Source organism: Bidens hawaiensis, unplaced genomic scaffold (assembly GCF_021521415.1).
Source record: "Bidens hawaiensis isolate Kalapana, Puna unplaced genomic scaffold, B.hawaiensis_p1.1 tig00000416_1, whole genome shotgun sequence".
Taxonomy (NCBI): Eukaryota; Viridiplantae; Streptophyta; class Magnoliopsida; order Asterales; family Asteraceae; genus Bidens; species Bidens hawaiensis.
The window spans coordinates 4,399,747-4,418,994 of record NW_027491029.1 but is presented as its reverse complement, the minus strand read 5'-3'; the positions used below and the strand labels follow the sequence as shown (position 1 = coordinate 4,418,994).

At 34.6% G+C, this 19,248-nt stretch overlaps 1 protein-coding gene across 1 annotated transcript; it reads right to left on the bottom strand.

Annotated features, from left to right (window-relative positions):
- Window positions 1–1,724: 1,724 nt before the first annotated feature.
- Window positions 1,725–13,799, bottom strand: LOC143625040 (potassium channel SKOR-like). Its single transcript, XM_077095506.1, has 13 exons — window positions 13,759–13,799; window positions 7,816–8,040; window positions 7,215–7,278; window positions 6,630–6,969; window positions 5,206–5,501; window positions 5,041–5,121; window positions 4,236–4,334; window positions 3,913–4,134; window positions 3,651–3,839; window positions 2,969–3,044; window positions 2,586–2,880; window positions 2,372–2,493; window positions 1,725–2,076 (listed from the first exon to the last, which is right to left on the bottom strand). Exons 2-13 carry the CDS (start codon window positions 7,974–7,976, stop codon window positions 1,832–1,834), a joined length of 2,190 nt encoding a protein of 729 aa, XP_076951621.1. The 5' UTR covers window positions 7,977–8,040; window positions 13,759–13,799; the 3' UTR covers window positions 1,725–1,831.
- Between the last annotated feature and the right edge of the window lie 5,449 nt (window positions 13,800–19,248).

Here is a 19,248-nt window from a genome sequence, read left to right as displayed (position 1 = left end):
TTCGTTAGATTAAGATAACGAATCAGGTCATTCGTTATATGCTCATTCGTTAGGATAGGATAACAAATTAGGGTAACGAACCAAGCCATGTTAAGATAACGAATCAGCTAACGAATCAGATCATGTAAGATAACGAATCAAGGTAACGACTCAAGCTTAATCAAAGGCCATTCGTTATAGCGAACAAGTTAGCGAATAAAATAATAATTTAAGATTATAATGAAAAATGTGTTAAGATAGTTAATGGAAATAAAATTTTTCCAAGCTGACCTGTCAGCTCGACCCCAACCAGGGGCTCTGCCCCTTGGACCCTGCTAGGGGCTGCCACCCCTAGACCCCGCTGCCAGGGGCGCTGCCCTTGGATCCCCGTCTGTTGAGGGTTATAGTTAAACTAGAAACGCGATATGGGTAGTGATAGTTAATTGATACGCGTAATTGTTATACAGTTAGTCGCGCACAGCTAAGGAAATGAATAACCATTAACGGCGAATGTAACCGCATTCAGGTGAGTTACTAGCCCCACTTCCTTGTTATGTTTTCGGGGCTTGTGCATACTCAATGTGAACGTTAATACACTTACCTTAAATGGTAAATGTATGCCATAATAATTGATGTGATAGTATGTATGAATGTTACGAATGAATGCCTGTTGGTGCGTGAACGGTCTTCGGATATTGCACGTATCGACAGGGAAAGTAATATGTATTATGCCTAGTATGAAATATGTATGTATGAAAGTACGTAATGACATGAGTATGTACGAAAGGACAATTATATAAAGAAAGGTACGTATGGTTATATGACGAACAAAATGTATGGTTAGAAAGGGAACCGTCTCTAATAATATCGGAGAATGTAGGGAACCGATCCTAATAATATCTGCGAATGTAGGGAACCGACCCTAATAATATCGGCGAATGTTATAAGGCGAAATGCTCTTTAAAACGTATGTGTATGAATGAAGTATGTATGTGAGTATGAAAGAAAGAATGAAAATACGTATGTATGTATGTAAGTATGTAAGTAAATATGAAAGTATGTACCTTCGGGTGCATATGTAAGTATGTGAATGTGTTGTATGTCGTCTGATTAACTAGAACTCACTCAGCGTAGCTGACTTTTAGTATGCACGCAGATGAATAGACTGAGACAGCTGGCCCGAGGAGGACACGTGGCAAGACCTGAAGAGGCTGGCATCTGAAGATTTGTCATGATGTTTTGAATACTATGTTTTATGTTATGTTTTTAAAAGACAAGTTATGGATGTTTGTAATAAATGGTTGACTTTTATATTATTCCGCAAAAGTTATTCACTATGACATTTAGAACTGTGTTTATGAGTAAATCCAACGCCAAAGTAGGGCACCGGGACCGGGGCCTTACAAGTGCTTAGTTTAGAGAATATGAGGGTTGGTGGTGGTGAATCAGAACAGAAGAGGGGACACCAGGGCGGTAGTGGTACGTGTGTATTAAACCACCATGATTTTGAGTAAATCTCAAAGTTCTATCTCAAGTGTTGGAAGTAGAAAGAATGAATGTGGTGCCACACACTTTTGCAATTCGATCCATCATGTATGTAATGCTATGTAGAAGACCCGTGGTCTTGTATGCTCTAAGAATAACAAGTGATGCTACCAAAATCTTTAAGAAAGCTGTCGTGTGGTTTTTAAGAGTATTCTAAAGTAGTTATGTTAAAGTTATGGAGGTTTAAAACAAATGGAGGATGCAAACAATTCATTTATTTATATTGCACTAAACGCCAAACCGCGATAAATGGCTCGTGTGACATCGCCACAGTGATACAGAAAACACTATCGTACAACAACACGCACTATTCACTTATCAAATACAACTTCTGACCATCTGTAATCATATCAACATCAACAATTTTACCTGCATCTTCGGTTACAATACAAGAAGTGGGATGAACATCTAGCTTTAACAACTCAGCCGATACTGTAATGAGTTCATCAGTGGTGCAGGGAATCCATACGACTACTCCAAACATGTTGTTGTTTTCTTTTCGGTCCCATGGGTGACAAGGGTATACTGTACATTTCCTCGGGTGCATTTTATCTATTTCAAAGTTATTTAAAAGTTAGACAAAATACACACAATTTTATATGTAACTGTAAAAACTTGCATAATATCATATTTATCTTACAGCAAAACCTAATATCAATATATATCCATTCACAGTACTTAAATTTACATATTTACACATTTTAATAAAAAAAATTTTGTAATATGACTACTATATCCTTCCCTTTATAAATGCCATAAATTTGAAAATAAGTATATTTGATATTATGACTTTTTATTAGGTAACTATGTATTATGTCAAGTAGGGTGAAAAAGTTTTAAAAAAAACCTGTTATTTCTTGAGAACCTTCTGGAAGTACTGATAACTGAGCAGATTTTGCTTCTTCTAGTAATTTGATTAACATTTTATTTCCAGACATCCTTCCTTCATCAAGTGGAGTGTTACCCCATCTGTACATTCAAACCATATAATAATTTTATAAATATTATTGTATATATATCTATAGTATAAAACAAAATATAAGAGTATGCAGATTGCTTACCTATCTTTTGATAGGACACTAGCTCCAGCTTCAACAAGAAACTTAACAGTTATATAAGAACCATGTGAGGCAGCTACATGAAGTGGAGTTCTCAAGTCAAAGTCTTTCGAATTCGGGTCAACACCATTGGATATTAATCGCTTTAGATAATCAATATCGCCTCGTGCAACGGTTGAGCATAAGAAACAACCAGCATCATCTATCTTTAATGTTGCACCTTCTTTTACTAGTAATGAAGCCACTTTATCATGACCATATTTAATGGCTTCTAATAAAGGTGTGTTTGAAAAATTATCTACAAGTAATAACAATAAATTAATTGGTCGGGTGAATATTATTAAGTAGAGACGTATGTTTGGCAACCAACGAGAAAGAAAATTTACCGAAAACGTCAAGTTCAACTCCTTCTTGGATAAGGTAAAGAGTGATGTCTTCATATCCTTTTGATGCAGCAAGATGCTATTATAAATAACTAATGTGTTAGCTATGATTACCAGAGCTATATGATTAAAATAATAAATGATTGATGAGTCTTTGTATAGAAAAAAATACAGTTTGAGCAATTTTTGATATGTTTTAACTTGACCTGTCGACCCATTAAAGAGAGATCAAAACTCATATTGATATTAATTATCGGTCGGTCGGTTGTGTTGTCAAAGACTTTCTTATCCGTTTTAATACTATTAGAAATAACCAAGAGTCCAATACAATAGATATGACTACAAATACAACAACAAATGATCTATGAGGTTTTATGTATTAAAAAAATACAGTTTGGACAATTTTTGACATGTTTGACTTTGATCTGTTTGACCCATTAGAGAGACAACTAACTCAAGTTGACATTAATAACGGTTGTATTTTCATACACTTTTTCTTATCCGTTTTCAATAATGTATTAAATATGATTGCAAAAACTTTATGGTTAAAATGATAAATAATTTATAAGATATCATTTAAAAAACAATTTGGCCAAATTTTGACCTTTTTTGACTTTGACCCGCTTGACCCATTAGAAAAGCAACAAAACTCAAAGGAGGGAATTAGATTATATAAAGTGCATACCAATGGTGTCCTTCCATCATAATCTTTCTTGTTTGGGTCAGCTCCAGCTCGAATCAAGCTTTTGAGCTGATACAAATCACCATAATAAGCTGCACTATTAACTCTCAGTACCAGTTCAGCTTCATGTTTTCCAATATGCAATGTGACATCTGTCTCTAATTGCTTCAAACGGTCATCAGAAGATTTAAGCTGCCACGATGCATTTATTATTTTAAAAATTGAATTCCATAAATATAATTATAAAATCTAAAACATTTATTACCTCTACTAGATTGTTCAATATTTTTCGGCCATCATGAAAATACATCTCAAGGATATTGGAAAAAGACTGTTTATCGATTCGAAGAAGTCTACAAAGCTCGCAAACTCGAACAGTATACGGTTGAGGAATGTTACATAGTATAGAAACTTCTCCAAATGAACTGTGAGGTTTTAAAATTGATACAGTTTCTTCAGATCCATCTTCACATATACCAATTTCCTCCTGTATCAGATTTAATTTCAGTAATATATCATAAAAAAAATATTATGAATATAAAATAATAATAATAATAACAGAAATAAATATAAGGAAAGGAATTATACCAGCTCACCATGACAGATGAAATAAAGTTGCTCAACTGCATTGCCTTGTTCCATAATTACTTCACCTGGGAGGAAAAACTCCTCATGCACTTTAGTTACCTGGAACAAAGTTAGTTTGTTGAGATATTACTTAATCATTAAAGCATTAATTAATATTTATGAATACTACCATGGAAAGAGGTGAAATGTATGTGACAAATCTTAGGATCAAGTTTTTATGTGGTACTTATAGTTCTCAATTTAGAACTGACTGTATTGAACAAAAACCTCTATATATGTGTGTCCGCGCGCGCATGTGTGTGTAAGGCATATATTATTAGTCCTTTTACTAATAAATCTCACCGCAAACATAACTGCCACCGTCATAAAAACAAATGTAGCAGGTAAAACCTTTGACACACTTTTACCCGAGTTCAATCCCCCCCCCCCCCTCCCCCACCATTTTGACCTGTTATCCAACCAGCCCATTTTCCTATTACAAACTATGGAAATGGACCCATTGACCCCTTTTAACCGGAGTTCGTTTTTGGCAAACCCCATTTTGACCCAGAACTAAAATGATACTTTTTTTGCAGCAATGCATTTTAACCCGTTACCCAACCAGCCCATTTTCTTATTACAAGCTTTGGATATTGACCCATTTTAATTCAAGTTCATTTTTGGCAAAACCCATTTCGACCAGAACCAAAATGATACTTTTTTTAGAACAAACTATGGATATTCACGCACAGCGCATTTAAAGAAGGAAACTTTAGGATAATACAAGATATCTAAGTTACCATCTCTATTTTTAAAAATGACTTACAATCTGATTGATGAATTCCAATGAGCATCCCTTAAAAAGAGAAACCTTTTCAATGTATGACTTATACAGAGTTTGAGATATCTGCAAAGAAAGGAAACATTATTTAACATACAGGACATAACAATACATGCTATCATATATCTATAATTTTATTTGTGTTTATACCTTTGCACGAATAGAAATCGGAAGGTCACGAAGAATAGCAGAATCAGTGTAATTACTCTCATATTGTAATCTTAGGTGACCTTTGATCTGATTACGTATGTCTCTACCGAGCCTGTTTCTGTTCATATACTTGAGAAGATCTGTCATTCTGTCCCTGTATCTTTCTGTTTTTGATCCTTTCACAATCAAGGCTGTCATGTTACCGATCAAATAAGCACCCAAAACCATGTCAAATGATACATAAATCATTACAAATATCATTTCTCTCAAATTGACAGCATGGATTTCACCATAACCTGTAGAAACAAGTCAACAAACATTCAGAAAACCTTAATGTCTTCCATTGCTACCTACCAAAATGCTGCAAATGAACCTTCAAGGGCTAGCAGAGGTATCAACTCTCAACATGGATTTCCAGGCTTGTAAGCGAACGAATGTTCAGTAAACCGTTCACTTTGCGGAAAGTTTTTTTATAATTAACGAACGTTTTTGTTCATTGAATTAAACAAACGAACATGTACACATGCTTGTTCGTTCATTTATGTTCCCGACCATTCGTTCATATAAATTTGTTTACGTTCACTTATGTTCATTTGTTTACATTTTCTTTAAAAAAATTTGGTACTTTACAATTTAGTTTAGTTTTATCGAATTAAAATATCACCAATTACAATTTAGGCTAGTTTTATTAATGCTTAGGTCCAACATAATAATGTCCATGCCTACTTTTACTTAATTAGTGTTCTTTCAATTATGTTCACCTATCTAGATTCAGCTACGTTCGTTCGTTTACGTTCGTGAATCGTTTGTTTATACTTTTAACGAACAAACATAAAAGAACACATACGCACTCAGTTTCTTAACAAACATGAACAAGAAAGTCTGTCGGTTTAGTTGTTCGTGTTCGATCGCTTGCTCGGTTTTGGTTCATTTGTATTCATTGGTTCATTAACAAGCCTATGGATTTCACCATAACCTTCAAGGGCTCGGCTCATTATTATTTATTTATTAATTTATCTACATATTTAACTATTATATATAGATTTTTTAGTCTTAAATTTTACATATAACAATATATATACCATATAGTTATTTTTATCAAAAGTTTATATACAATAATAATTTATATAAAAATATATATATATTTAATGAAGTAAATTAAAGTTATAAAAATGATAGGCCCGTTTATGCTCATGATTCAGCTCGAGCTTGATTAGTAAAGTTCAGGCTAATTTGTTAAACAATCTTTTTTTAGGCCCGAACTCGAACTTTTAGTGAGCCGGTCTCGAGTAGCTCACGAGCGGCTTGGATCGTTTATGCTCCTAGTCTCAGCTAATGTGCCTTAACCCCTTAAAGGCCTACCCGGTCCCTCTAATACCAGCACATGGTGGGACCGCTTACCAAAAACAATGTTAAGAACTTACCGACAGTGGCCATAGTAACAATGGCAAAATACAATGATGTTGTATAGCGTTTCCAAAGATCGATCTCTCGAAAATTTGAGTAGCTATAATCACCGAGTTTTAGACTTCCAATCCAGGTGTATCCTTCTTCAACGGGTGGCAATGTTGTAGCCAAATAATAGAAGATGCATGCTGCAGTATGTGTGCAATAGAGTTCAACAGCTATAAGTTTTATAATCCTTGAGAACAAATAGTTCACGCGTATGTCTTTCTCTAGCCTTGAGAAAAATTCTAGAACTTTCCGTACTCGAACCAATCTAATCAGCAAGAGATACCTCACTTCTTCTTTTCTTCCAGAAGCCTGATCATTTCATATTGTGAATACATGCTCAGTTTGGAGAGTCTTACAAAAAGTGATAAATTTGCCTTTTGGGTTTTTTATTAAATGCGTCAGTTTATATATTATCATTTATTAGAACATATAATCCTCTTGTGCTACTTTATAACAGTTATCTTAATGCAATTTGCATAGCAAACTGTAATTATTGTTGACGAGTCATGAGGGAATTAAACAAGAAAGCTATGTGAAGTTATAGAGTAGCATACCCTGTATATGTTATCCCATGGCATACATGCAAGTATATCAAACAAAAAGTGAGATTTCAGGTACCTGTAACGCAAGAAATTTGTAAAGTTAGTGGCAGAGTTAAAAAAAAACTTTTAACCGGGACTTCACAATTAGCTAGTTTGAGTTTAATTTAAACAGGCTTGGGTCAGTTTCGGGGAATTCACAAGCACATTTAGATAAAACGAGTAACCATTTATTTACCTTTTTAATTTTTTTATTTAAATGTGTTTTGTGTAATAACTTAAAACTATTGGTATTTTATGCCAAAATTTAAAACTTTAAAAACAAGTATAATTGAGCTTCAAAAAGAAAATAATAATATTTAGATTTAGAAATTAGAACTTCAAAGTACTAATATGCAAAAAGAATTAAATAACTTATTTTTCCGGGTCAACTTGATCATGTTCGTGTCAACCCTGGAATATTGTATTGTGTAAAACATTGGGTTCATATGAGGTTCATCCCGCCAATACGACCCATTTAGCAGCCGGGTCAATCAACAGGAGATATGTTTGATTACCAAAGAAGGTGACATTCCATCACGAATATACTTATTTGGCAAAGAAAGAAAGAACGAACCTAACAGCAATGAGATTGCGATTAGAAACCATTTTGTATGTCTGAGTGTCTCTGTATGCTATAAAGAATTGCAGAATGACATCAATGAGGAAAGCTATTTGACCAGCAATGTCTAAGAAATAGAGGTTTTTGGGTAATCCTCTGAAGAAACCGAATTCCATTGGTGTGAAGAAAGAAGAATACACTGCCCATAATAATATGAATTTCTCCCAAGCCCTGTACCAGCTGCAGCATTCAAAACCTATTATTAATATTATTATGTATATTACAAAAAATGTAACTGCAAAAAATGTAAACAATATATATATATATATATATATATTTATTAAAATTATTATTATGTTACAAAAAATGTAAACAACATATAGATATTTGAAAACAAAGAGGAAAAATGTAAAATCGAATTTAGATGTTATGAGGTCTTCACATTGCAGTTCCTGTCTATGTGAGGCCAAAACACTAACTATGGTTTTGCAAAATGCATACTGAATCAGTTGAGTTGGATGGATCGGTTTTACCGGTTTAAACCGATTTTTTTCCTTTTCAAATCGTTAGTTTGTATTCAAACTTTCAAAATGAAAAAGATGGTTCTTGGTTATTGTTAACGAATAAACCCCAAAGAAACAAAATTAAGATGAATGCGAAGAACGATTCAATCTTATTGATCACAAATGGAATTACAAAAGATTACAGGAAGAATTAAACTAGTATTGATTGAATTGAAAACATAAACCCTATCTATATGAATGTTCTTCCCCAATTTATACAGCCCAACAGCTATTAACAAACTAACTATCTAAGTTGGCACATTCAGTCCCTACTCTTTCACCAACTTAACAGTTTGATCTAAAAGTCTTTGAGAACTAAAGAATAGTTCCAAACCAGTCCCTGAAACTTTACTAACTTGACATTTATGACAATATACTCCTAACATTTATAATACACATGTATAATTACCTTGGTTTTAAAAAGCGAGAGGCGAACAAAAGCGATGAGGTCTAAAACTGAAGCGCAAAGCGCAAAAAGCGAAAGCGAAAGCTTTTTGTATATGAGGCGTAAGGTTTTTATATAATTTTTTTAAATATATATCTTATGTTTTTAGCATCCCAACTCTAAATGTAGCAATAAATAGATGTTATATATGATTCAATATATAAATTATCTACATGTACAACCTAAAAACATGTTTTACAACATTTTGATGCATAAAAACGACATCTGTACGAAAGGCGCTCGCTTCGGGTTCGCCTCGGCTTCGCCCCAGGCCGCTTTTTGCCTAAAAATAGCGCCTCACTCTCGCCTTTTGAACATTGCTCGCCTTGATTAGGCAAAAGCGATGAAGCTCTCGCCTTAGGTCGCCTCTCGCCTCGGCTTGCCTCAGGCGCGCTTTTTTAAACCAAGATAATTACATATTCCAAAATTAACAAATTAAAAAATGAAAAACTATATAAATAACAAAGGTTGAACTGTTGATTCGGTTTATATGGCCATTTCCAACTTCCAAGTTCCAAAGCCGAACCATACTGTTAGAAATGTCAAACCAGCAAAACCAAACCATGAATTGAACCGTTTAGATCTCATCTGGCATATTGGTTTAATATTAAGACGTTTCGATCTGTTTTAATGGATTATAAACATCCTAATAACTATGACTAAGAAATTCTATAGTTATATACTAAAAAGCCTATAATTAAAAACTAGTCATGGTTTTTGGTTACTTTATAAATGGAAAAAAAAAAACCAATAAATTCTAGGGGATTAATTAGAATGCTTTCTAATTTCTATAACAAAAAACTTTCAACCATATCTTAACTCCATCAAAATCACATAGATGATGTACAAGATTCAAGTCTAGAAATTAAGATGCCATATTGGAATAATAATATATTTTGTTGATCCGTACAAAAAACGTATGTTAATTAATTAAAGAACTAATTAGCTAGAAATGAAAATAAAATACAATATCATATTCAAGAACATTTTACTTTGATAGCATAACTAGTATAAACTTTACCATATGCTAAGGCTGAGGGGTGTGGGGGGCTTTAATGGAGGCTTTAGTGGGGGCTCCAACCAATAATATTATGACGTGTGGCAGAGAGAGAAACTGGATAAGGGGGTTGTTGGAGCCCCCGTTGGAGCCCTGGCCCCTGGTGTGGAGGGGCTCCAGCGAAAATTTTTTTTTTTATTTTTTTATAAATATATTCAAACAACGACATTTTTTTTGTGTTAGTTTTGAGAGGATTTTAGGAGGAAAGCTGTATAATTGTGAAATGAAATATATTTTATAAAGGTATATATTTATAGTTTAAGAAAATATTTTTTTTTAATTTAATATGAGCTCAACGGCTCTTTTCCGTAAACCTATATAGAAAATATATATTTTTTTTGTTTTTTTCGGCTCCCAACGGTCCAAAATACCTCAAAAGGTGTGCTCCTCTCTCTCTTCTCCCGCTAACCAGCTCACGCCTGCATTGTTTTTCACGTTAGTGCCCCGTTAGCGCCCCGGTGGTGTGGTGTTAGCGCCTGGGGGCGCGAGCGGAGGGGCTCTAGCGCCCCCGTTGAAGCCCCACACCCCTCAGCCTAAGCAACTGCTGACTTTTTAATCTATTTATATTGATGTCAGAGTCAGTCAAATATTGTGATTCGTAAGTTAACATATTGATCCAGCTAATAATATTTGATTTGACTAAGCATGTTGATCGTGAGGTGGATAAATATTATTAATTACACATAATATACTTTTTTAAAGATAGCAGACAAAACCACCAGTGTATGGTAACACACGTGGTGCCATCATTATCTTGTTCTTTTTTTCTTTTAACGACCAACTAAGTAACGCCGGCTACTTCGTACGCGGTCCTCATTGGCTAAAGGTAGCCCGAGCCGGCCACTAGTCAGGACAGACGGAGTCCCTAGCGGTCCACCTATTGAGGGATTCACCGGATAAAACCCGACCCCCACGCCCGCCACATGGCATGACAGCAAGCCAGGGTCATCCCTCATATCTTTCATATAAATTGGTGATAGTGAGGTTTGAACCTCTTACCTCTCACTTGTAAAGTGAGTGTTCTACCATTGAGCCACAACGACGTTGATAAAAAAAATTAATGTGTTCTTAAATAATTACCCATTAAACAAAAATAATACATACATACATACATACATACATACATACATACATATATATATATATATATATATACGGTTGGTATCATTTAAAAACTCTAAAAAAGTTAAGAACTCTTAGGAAATCTACACAACCAAACATTTTTTAATTTTATTTATATCTTAACATTATTTAAGAGTAGTTTTATCATATTTTATGTAAAAATTTTGATTAGTATATATTAATCACAAGTTTACATATGTGTAAAATTTATGTACTAACAAATCTACATAAGTTTAAAACAAAACAAAGATATGTATAAAAACTAATTTCAAAATTGTAATCGTAAATTTAGATATAGTAAAATAATAAAACTAAACTCAAATAACAATAACATACAAATTTTTTTATAAAAAACGTTAGTTTTCAAGGGTTACTTCAAGTTCTTAAATAATTTAATAGTTCTGTAATGATACTCATCCTCTCTCTCTCTCTATATATATATATATATTCAACAAAGCGCGGGTAAACGGCGGGAGTAACTATGACTCTCTTAAGGTAGCCAAATGCCTCGTCATCTAGTTAGTGACGCGCATGAATGGATTAACAAGATTCCCACTGTCCCTGTCTACTATCCAGCGAAACCACAGCCAAGGGAACGGGCTTGGCAGAATCAGCGGGGAAAGAAGACCCTGTTGAGCTTGACTCTAGTCCGACTTTTTGAAATGACTTGAGAGGTGTAGTATAAATGGGAGCCCTCGGGCGAAAGTGAAATACCACTACTTTTAACGTTATTTTACTTATTCCGTGAATCGGAAGCGGGGCAACGCCCCTCTTTTTGGACCCAAGGCCCGCCTCGGCGGGGGTGTTCGCATCGCCCGGTGCTTTCTGGGGATTGCCATGGCTTTTGGCTGTTCACATTGCCTTTGTGCCTTGTGGGTTGTCACTAGTTGAGCGGTTCTTGGGAATGTCCATCGTAAAGGTGCATGAGTTGTGTTTGGTTTGTTACGGGTGGTTGGCTCTTTGCTTGTGCAACAACTTCCACCCGGCATACCTCTTCAGTTGTTTGTTTGGGCATCTATTGCCTGGCCAAATTGTGGGTTTCTGTGTTGCGTACCTAAGCATTGGTATTGTCTTGGTTGATTACAGTTGATTTCGTCTCGTGCCATTTTTGTGGCATCGGATGAACCACAAAGCGGTCTCTTTGATCCACAACATTATGCTTGCGTTGATGTTGTGGCCCATTGAGTGTTGCTTGGTATCCTGGATATGGAAAACGATGTGGGCATGGGGTCACATGGGATCCTTGTTTTGCCCTCATTTAGCGTTTGTGCCTCTCTTAACATGATTTGTTGTCTTGCCTGGTTTGGCCTTGCCATCGGGAGGGTTTGTCAAAGTTAACAATGCTTACTGTCTTGCCTGATTTGGCCCTGCCATCGGGAGGGTTTGTCAAAGTTAACAATGCTTACTGTCTTGCCTGAAACGGCTTTGCCATCGGGAGGGTTTGTCAAAGTTAACAATGCTTACTGTCTTGCCTGAAACGGCTTTGCCATAGGGAGGGTTTGTCAAAGTTAACAATGCATACTGTCTTACCTGAATTGGCCTTGCCATCAGGAGGGTTTGTCAAAGTTAACAATGCTTACTGTCTTGCCTGTTTTGGCCTTGCCATCGGGAGGGTTTGTCAAAGTTAACAATGCTTACTGTCTTGCCTGAATTGGCCTTGCCATCGGGAGGGTTTGTCAAAGTTAACAATGCCTACTGTCTTGCCTGATTTGGCTTTGCCATCAGGAGGGTTTGTCAAAGTTAACATGACCTACTGTCTTGCCTGAATCGGCTTTGCCATTGGGATCAGGAGGGTTTGTCAAAGAGTGGCGCATCACCTTGAAAGACTTGCCTGTCCCGTGTTGGCTCGTACCAGCGGGCGGGTTATGTCAATTAGGGATGCTACCTTGTTGATCTTGCCAGTAGTCATATGCTTGTCTCAAAGATTAAGCCATGCATGTATAAGTATGAACAAATTCAGACTGTGAAACTGCGAATGGCTCATTAAATCAGTTATAGTTTGTTCGATGGTATCTTGCTACTCGGATAACCGCAGTAATTCTAGAGCTAATACGTGCAACAAACCCCGACTTCTGGAAGGGATATATATATATATATATATATACACCTTGATTTCAAAAGGTTGAATTTTTCTGGTCCAAATAAGCATTTTAATGCAATTTTTAAAAGTAAATGAGAAAAGACTTCAATGACAGCTAAATATTTTACACTTTTAAATACATGATTCATACATCACGTATGTAACTATAAATGAAATGTACACAAGACAATATATTGTGAATTATTTAATGATAAGTAAACTTTGATTTATAACTTAACTAAATAAGAAAAATTAATATAGTGTCTGTCAATTATGTGAGACTTACAGGTTCAACTATTAAACACCAACAAGACTCGTAACTTTAAAATTATCAACTCTAACCCTTTTATAAATATTTATAACAAAAACAAGTACATGCTTTCATGTTGCTCGATCAGCCTTAAAACAGGATCTGTAATTAACGTAACACATGTATGTAACTAGGTTTTTCACGTAATATATATATATATATATATATAGTTTGAAAACTACATCTTATAATTTATAAAACTTTTTAGTAATATTTGAGTTTTGAAAAATGGAGGGCTGAGAATATTTAAAAAAATAATAATATATATATATATATCTAAGATTCTTAATAAAACCAACACATACACACACACGACGCGTGAGTATAGATATAGATATAGATATATCAGATAACAAGTGAGCGTGAGAGAATAATAACTACCTGTTTTGCGGATGAATGAAGGGGAGGCCAGGAGAGCATCCTCCTCCGCCTCTGATGATTCCACCAATAATAAAGTTGTTGTCTTTATTAAAACCTCTTCGACTGGCATCCAACCCTAGGTCTCCCGCCAACAACGTGAACCTACTCCGACGCTTCCTCAGCCTCCCGTGCTCCTCCACGTTATCACGCACGTCCTCCACCACGTACTCCTCCTCCGCCTCCGTCCGCCGCCGCTCCTCCGCCTCCGTCATCCCACAAATCAATCAATAACACTATCCGAAACCTAATTTAAGTAATATTTGTATGAATCGGAGAATTTGAATAATGCGTATTGGATCGGATTGGATTGGATTGGATTGAGTAATTATGAGTAGGTTATAAGTGTTTGAAATTTTCACGAGAAATGGATTGGTTTCTGAATTCAAACAAGTTGCGAAAGAGATGGAAGACGATGATGATACCACTCACCACTATTTATATTGGCCGTTCAATTTGTTTTTATTATTACTTTAAAACAGGTTAACTACTTTTAAAATAATAATAAAAACACTACTAATTACACTATTATTTAATTTTATTTGCCACTTGTTCTAAAGAGCCTATAGAAAATAGAATTTCAAATGGCAAAATACAAGCTAGTTGTCTAACTCATTTGACATAAACTGAATTTCAAATGGCAGAATACAAGCTAGTTGTCTAACTCATTTGACATAAACTGACATGGCTTATATATAATAAGAGATCTTCCATTTGAAATGACGGATCAACTAGAAACCATTATCACTCTTTTTCTCTCCTGTAAACCATTTCCACCAGGGGCGAAGCATACTTAGGGCCCGGGGTGGCCCCACTAGCGAAACTTTTTTTTGCACCCAATAGTGAAATTTTCTGGATCCGCAACTGATACTTAAAATCACTATTTGAGACTACAAATAAGCGATTTCCTTAGCAACAACTCTAAGATCGTACCAATAATATAAGTGAAACTTACTAGAGTTTTGTAAATTGTAATCATCGACTCTCATAAAAGTAAACCCATCATGAAGAAACTAAGACATGATACTATTACAGACTCTTTTGCATACTCGTGATATGCTTACAATGGTTGCATACTCTTTTACAACTACAGTATACTAAAAAGAAAGACTATATGATATGACATACAATACAATATACATGCTGTCTTGGATCGTAAGTGAAATTATCTTTTTAAGATCCAAGACCTATTGGAAGGTTTTGAAATCCTTTTTGAGATAATTATGGATCAGATAAGATTCTTCCTTAGTATCCAATCCACAAGATATATTCAATCACGCATCAAAATATTCTAAGTGGTTGACCAGACAGAGTAAACTGAATCTTGACCCGCTTCTAGGCTTATCTTCTATCCTTCAATTTGAATTTCGAATATAACTAAAGTTCTTGATTTCGTAATAGTAAAAAATGTGTTACTTTGGGTTAATCAACATGTATAGCAGCAGTATTGGAGTTTCATTTGGTTGACAAGCTAGAAGGGTCTATGCAACTTAAAACACTTCAAAGAACATTGTTGAACATCTAGCTATAATGCTAGTGTGATAATTAACATTCATGGTGCAAATGATTATTTTTTACATACTTATGACAATTCACTAAGGTTATATACTACACTCTTTTAAAATTTCAGTAATGTATGAGCAAAAGTAAATAAAAGTGATCTTTCAAATCTTCGGTCTCCAGTAATTCCAAATATGAAGAAAGATCTTTAAATCGTTCTTTATTCGTATCATATCTTTTGTTTGGTAGTCAGTTATGGTTTTTATCCTTGTGAGGTTGAATTTAATAGAGGATTTTATAAAGTGATATCATACAATCGGCTGATATTGTAGCACTATAAAAAATTAATGATAGACAAAATAAATGACAACGTACAAATAAAATATGATCTTGATTGAACATTTCTACTTTAAAATTTCTCTTATGAGATATTTGTTTATAAGTGTGTCTTAAATGTGGATTGGTTTCTAAACCATGACTTCTTATAGGTTGGAATGACATAAAACACCATGAAGATGACTTCTGGGAAATGCAATTACAGCAAAAGAGGAAACTTGAAACTCATATAAACTACAGTAAACTTTTTTTTTTATTTTGAACGACAACAGTTATATTAAAAAAAAACCTCAATTAGTAAGATGCTAGAGTGGACGAAACATGACCCAATACTACAAGAGACTCGTAAAAGCAGGTAACATGACTACAAGATAAAAGAACACGAAAAATAAAGACGTGGGTTAAAATAAAAATGAGAGTCCAGAAAGAACGAATTGAAAACAATCTCCCATGGACTGACCCGACCACCCGCTGCACTATACCACAATGAAAAAGAGATCTAACCAACAAATGATAAATTCACACTATTGCACGATCTAAGAATAGTTGTCCCATTTTTGTCACCGTTATCTTTATCTCGTTTCAGTAAAGTGGAACTTAAAGAGATGCCATCGTATTCTCCACCCGAAGTTCTCCATATCTTTTAGCCCACATAGAAATATTCAATCCATTCACCTAACTGCGTGAGAGACTTGAATTTTTCCACGAGGGTCTCTATACCGCCCACGATGAGAATTCCGTAGCCCATATCTTGAAACTCTTCCCATAAATTACAACGTCGATAACAGCCACAATTGGTTTCATTTCCTTTGTCAATATACACACTTTACCAATCATCATTGGTTCGGCGATCTTCATTTGAAAACATACTTTGACCCCATACCTCTACCACCTTCTTAACTACACGTTTATCCCGTCGTTCAATCCATACCATCCGTTCATCCGATAAAGAAAAGAATTAATCATTCGCAATTCACTAAAAAAATGACTTAATCATCAAACATTCATGGAACTTCTCACGACGGCCACAAAAATGTATTATTATTATTATTATTATTATTATTATTATTATTATTATTATTATTATTATTATTATTATTTTTTGTAGTTAGACCAAATTGTCCTTGAGGTTTGGTCATGTTTGTCACACTCGTCCAAAACGTATTATTATTATTATTATTATTATTATTATTATACAGGTAGATTGTTTTAGTTTTTACAATTGCTGCCAATTTCATAGAATCGATAACGTCGCCAACAACTCATCATCACTGGCATTTTCTTCGACCCCCATATTCCTCCCCATTCTTGTCACATCACCACCGCTGGCGGCTCCGACACATGGGGTTGAAGTTGGGTAGGTTATTATAAGCTTTTGAGGGTGATTTAGCTTCATTTTAGAATGGAGAATTATAAATTGATAATTATGTGTGTGAGTTGGTGAAGAATTTGAGCATTAGAAAGTTGGTTGGTGAAGAATTACGCGTTGGTTTCGACAAAGTGCTTGTCGAAACCAATGCGTAAATGACTCATGGTGTCATAACGGCGAAGGTGACACCCTAAGTAAAAGAACATGGATATGACCAAGAGGAATTGGACTATAGCATCAAATTCATTCACAGCTGATGAATATCACAAGAATGCATTAAACGGGTCGTCTATGGTCTATATGGCCTTGGACCGGCATCGACATTTTAAACCAAGACATAAATGACCATGGAGTCGTAGACGTCGGGGTGGGATCATATACCAATCATAAAGTGTGTTATGATTGAAAGAATTAAGATAAGTCTTTTAGGATATTAAGAGTTCATCAATGACAAAGATGCCTTAACGGACCAAATAACGCGAGTTAGAAACCAAATTAAGAATGGAAAGAAAATTAAGAACTTGCTAACATAAGAGAGGTGAAAATATGGACACCTACTGATATAAGATGGTTGTAAATCTGGACACCTACTAATACTAGAGAAGTGCAAATATGGACACGTACTAATATAAAAGGTGTGCAAATCTGGACACCTACTAATATAAGAGGAGTGAAAATCTAGACACCTGCTAACTTAAGTGGAGTGGAACAATAGACACTTGCTAATATTAGAGGAGTGCAAACTGAACACCTACTAATATTAGAGGAGTGCAATCTAGACACCTACTAATTTTAGAGGATGCAATAATAAACACCTGCAACGTAAGGGAGATGGTCAACTGAACCGAGCAACTCATCTGCCATCATGCTACGTTATGGTTTAGTTCCAAAATCTGCCGCGCTACGCGACGGACAATTTGTATGATTTTATTATTTCATAGTTCAGAGTCGATAGCTCGTTTATACAATAAGTTATTAAATGTTTTATGGTGGAAACCAGCAGGTCACTAAAGGCTTATGGTACATGATGAAGATCAAGCCATGATGCGAACCGAACACAAGACTCGTCTTCGTTGCTTCCGCATTTTGTTGAACTTAATACCATATTTATGGATGTTTAATGTTGTAAAGTTGCTGTAACTTATGATGGTCAAGTTTAATATAAATAAATAAATAAAAAAGATGCATGTTTTTGACTATTTAATGTAAATTTTAAGGGTATTACAATCAATTCAACAAATATTAAAATAGATATGGTTAAACGAAGTTTCCCCAAATTTATAAAAAATACTGTTTTTCTCTCTACAACCTATAATTTACACTCACAACCCCATTCTATAATTTTCAAATTCACCTCACAAAATTTTAGAGAATGGGTTGAGAATGCTCTAAGAGCATTCCCAACAGTATTTCTATCTCCATATCTATAATTATATAAAAAAAACACTACATTTATTCTAATTTCCAAGTAAATAATGTTTTCTTATACTATTATAATTATCTTTTCTCTCCTTACTCACAACCATTTTCAGAAAACATTAAAAAATTACAGACGGTGAAGAGTGTTCTCCAAATTTACTCATCAATAAAATTTCTCTATTTTCATCACTCAAAGCCACTTACAACTACTCTATATGATATAAAGAATTCACTTGTAATAATATAGAGGACCTTTGAGAATGCTATGTGAGGAACAAGACTACAAGAGTAATGTAAGAGAAATAAGCAAAAGGGTTTTGAGTAAACAACATATTGCGATTCTACAGTATTAGTAGGTATAAGTTAAGATAGAAAAACGTCTAATAAACAAATGGAAATTGCATGAAATACTTATAGTATCGAAATAAATGGAAATTAACAACAAATATGAAGAGTTTTTTTTCCTAATACATGATAACGAGGATGCTATGTTCTTAAATTTAAAAGGGATGAATAATATATTGAACAGTCCTTGAGAGGGACATATGTGTAGTCTCCGAGGAGGATTGTCAAAGATACACATGAAAAATAATAGCAAGTGTGTACCTTTGAAGTTTTATTTACGTTAAGAAAAACAATGAGTAAACTGTATACTTCCCTCAAATTTCAAATTCCTCAAAGGACAACCTTTTGGGCGTCTCTCATGAACAAACGCAAATGACTATATGATGACTATATGAGGTTTGAACAAAAGCTTAACGGGATCTACTATTACAATATTAAACAAAAATTATTGTTGTGCTACATGACACCTAATTATGATATTTTGT

Bases quoted from the DNA above. Each gene is read 5' to 3' on its own strand.
- LOC143625040 (XM_077095506.1), bottom strand. From the start codon at position 7,976: ATGGAATTCGGTTTCTTCAGAGGATTACCCAAAAACCTCTATTTCTTA. The intron at 6,970-7,214 runs GTATGCTACTCT...TGAAATGATCAG, and splicing joins CATGGGATAACATATACAGG to GCTTCTGGAAGAAAAGAAGA. The intron at 2,494-2,585 runs GTAAGCAATCTG...TTGAATGTACAG, and splicing joins AGTGTCCTATCAAAAGATAG to ATGGGGTAACACTCCACTTG.